General features: G+C 35.6%; 1 protein-coding gene across 1 annotated transcript; it reads right to left on the bottom strand.

The window, feature by feature from the left end:
• Nucleotides 1-1,159: 1,159 nt before the first annotated feature.
• Nucleotides 1,160-1,337, bottom strand: LOAG_15379 (hypothetical protein; the record flags this gene model as incomplete). The annotated part of the gene is made up of 1 exon (XM_003150870.2): nucleotides 1,160-1,337. A coding segment is annotated over one exon (178 nt), but the record flags the coding sequence as incomplete, so codon positions are not given.
• Between the last annotated feature and the right edge of the window lie 298 nt (nucleotides 1,338-1,635).

Here is a 1,635-nt window from a genome sequence, read left to right as displayed (position 1 = left end):
ATACTATATATATATATATATATATATATATATATATATATATATATATATATATTGATCAGCCTAATTTTGTAGTTCATTTACAAAAGATTTTATGCTAACTACTGTTTTCACATTGAAAGAGGCGGAGGATTAAGGGATAACTTTGACTAACCATCGTAGATTAAAATGCACTCCAAAACAAGAATTTATGAATCCCAAAATATAATGATATCTAAATTCTCATCAACAAATATTCCTTGCAACCATTAAATTCGTTTATAATGTAATTTTGGGCAATTGCTTAATTTCTTGATTATCACAACATTCCCGCTCTAATTTTTTTATCTCCCTTATTTGGGTAATGTGAAGTGGTTCAAGTTGATCTTTGCAATATATGTGCATATACTGCAAAAACGAAATTCCCTGACCAAAAATATTCCGGAAAAATCATTCCTTGTACAGCAGAAAACTTATCTTCTGTCTTCCAAAGAGAAATGACAAATGGATCAGTACAATTCGTAAATGTCATGCAATTTGGTCCATTGCTCCATTTTTTCTTCATTATTCATTGGAAGGTATCATTTCATCCATATATTCTACAAGTAAAATAATACCTTTACCTGTATGCATATTTTCTGTATTCCTTCTTCCAAAATTTTTTTTGCAGTGTTTCTTTGGAAGAATTGCAATTTTTGTAGTTTTTTGGAAATTATACAAATTTTTGTTTAATTTCGAATGGAATGAATGAATGTAATTCACTTGCAAATGATTTTTTTTAACGAAGCATAAATTCCTTTCCTCAATTAAATGAATACATTGCAGCTAAATGAATGGTGATCTATGACACCAATCATTATAAAGTCGGAATCTATCAGAGAGTGCTCCCAGATTTTTATTACGTTTTTTATCGGCTGTAGAATGCGCCATCACATCTTTGCTCATTCCTCTTTCTAGTTACCGACTAGGGTTCAATAAGATTTTGGGATCTCGGAAAGATTTGATTTCAGAAATGCGATATTCCCAAACAATCAAAAAAAAACGAAATCAAACTTTACAACTGAAACATCTGCAAAACAATTCCCGAAAAGATTCTTAACAGAAATATGAATGAAATGCCGATAGTACAGTGATTTCCACTTGTTACGGGGGAAGTTACGGGGAGACATCTCCTTGTTACGGGGAGAAGCTCGCGCACACTTGTGAGATTGCGAGCTATGCTGACGGTGCAAATGCCTCCAATAGAGCTTCTCATGCCAGATAGGTCAGGCAGGATGGGCTCGCTAACATTCAGGGAAACCACTCCAGGAAAAGGACAACTGTGGTCCCAAACCCGAGCAGATGGAGCTGCTTTAGCCCTGTAAGACCATCCATTTAAGTCTTAGATTCTAAGAGAAGGACAATTTAACTAAACCTAAGATCTGTCATCGTCATCGTCAAAGCTTGTTAAGTCGTGGCAGATAACCATAGGAAGAGTGGAACCACTTCCGCGTACCTGAGCCTCACTTAAAAAATCCTCTGCGCAGGCTCGAAGGATACACCTACTTTTACAAAGCCCTGTAATGATAAGCAATGACAGGTGATAAGTTATATTGGAAACCGTGGACCCAACTTTGCATGCAGGTGTTCGAAGCATTGACCGCTCGAAATTGACCC

This window comes from Loa loa (assembly GCF_000183805.2).
Source record: "Loa loa unplaced genomic scaffold supercont3.1876, whole genome shotgun sequence".
In the NCBI taxonomy this organism is placed as follows: Eukaryota; Metazoa; Nematoda; class Chromadorea; order Rhabditida; family Onchocercidae; genus Loa; species Loa loa.
Note: the sequence above shows the minus strand (reverse complement) of the source record. Positions and strands in the feature narration are given on the sequence as shown.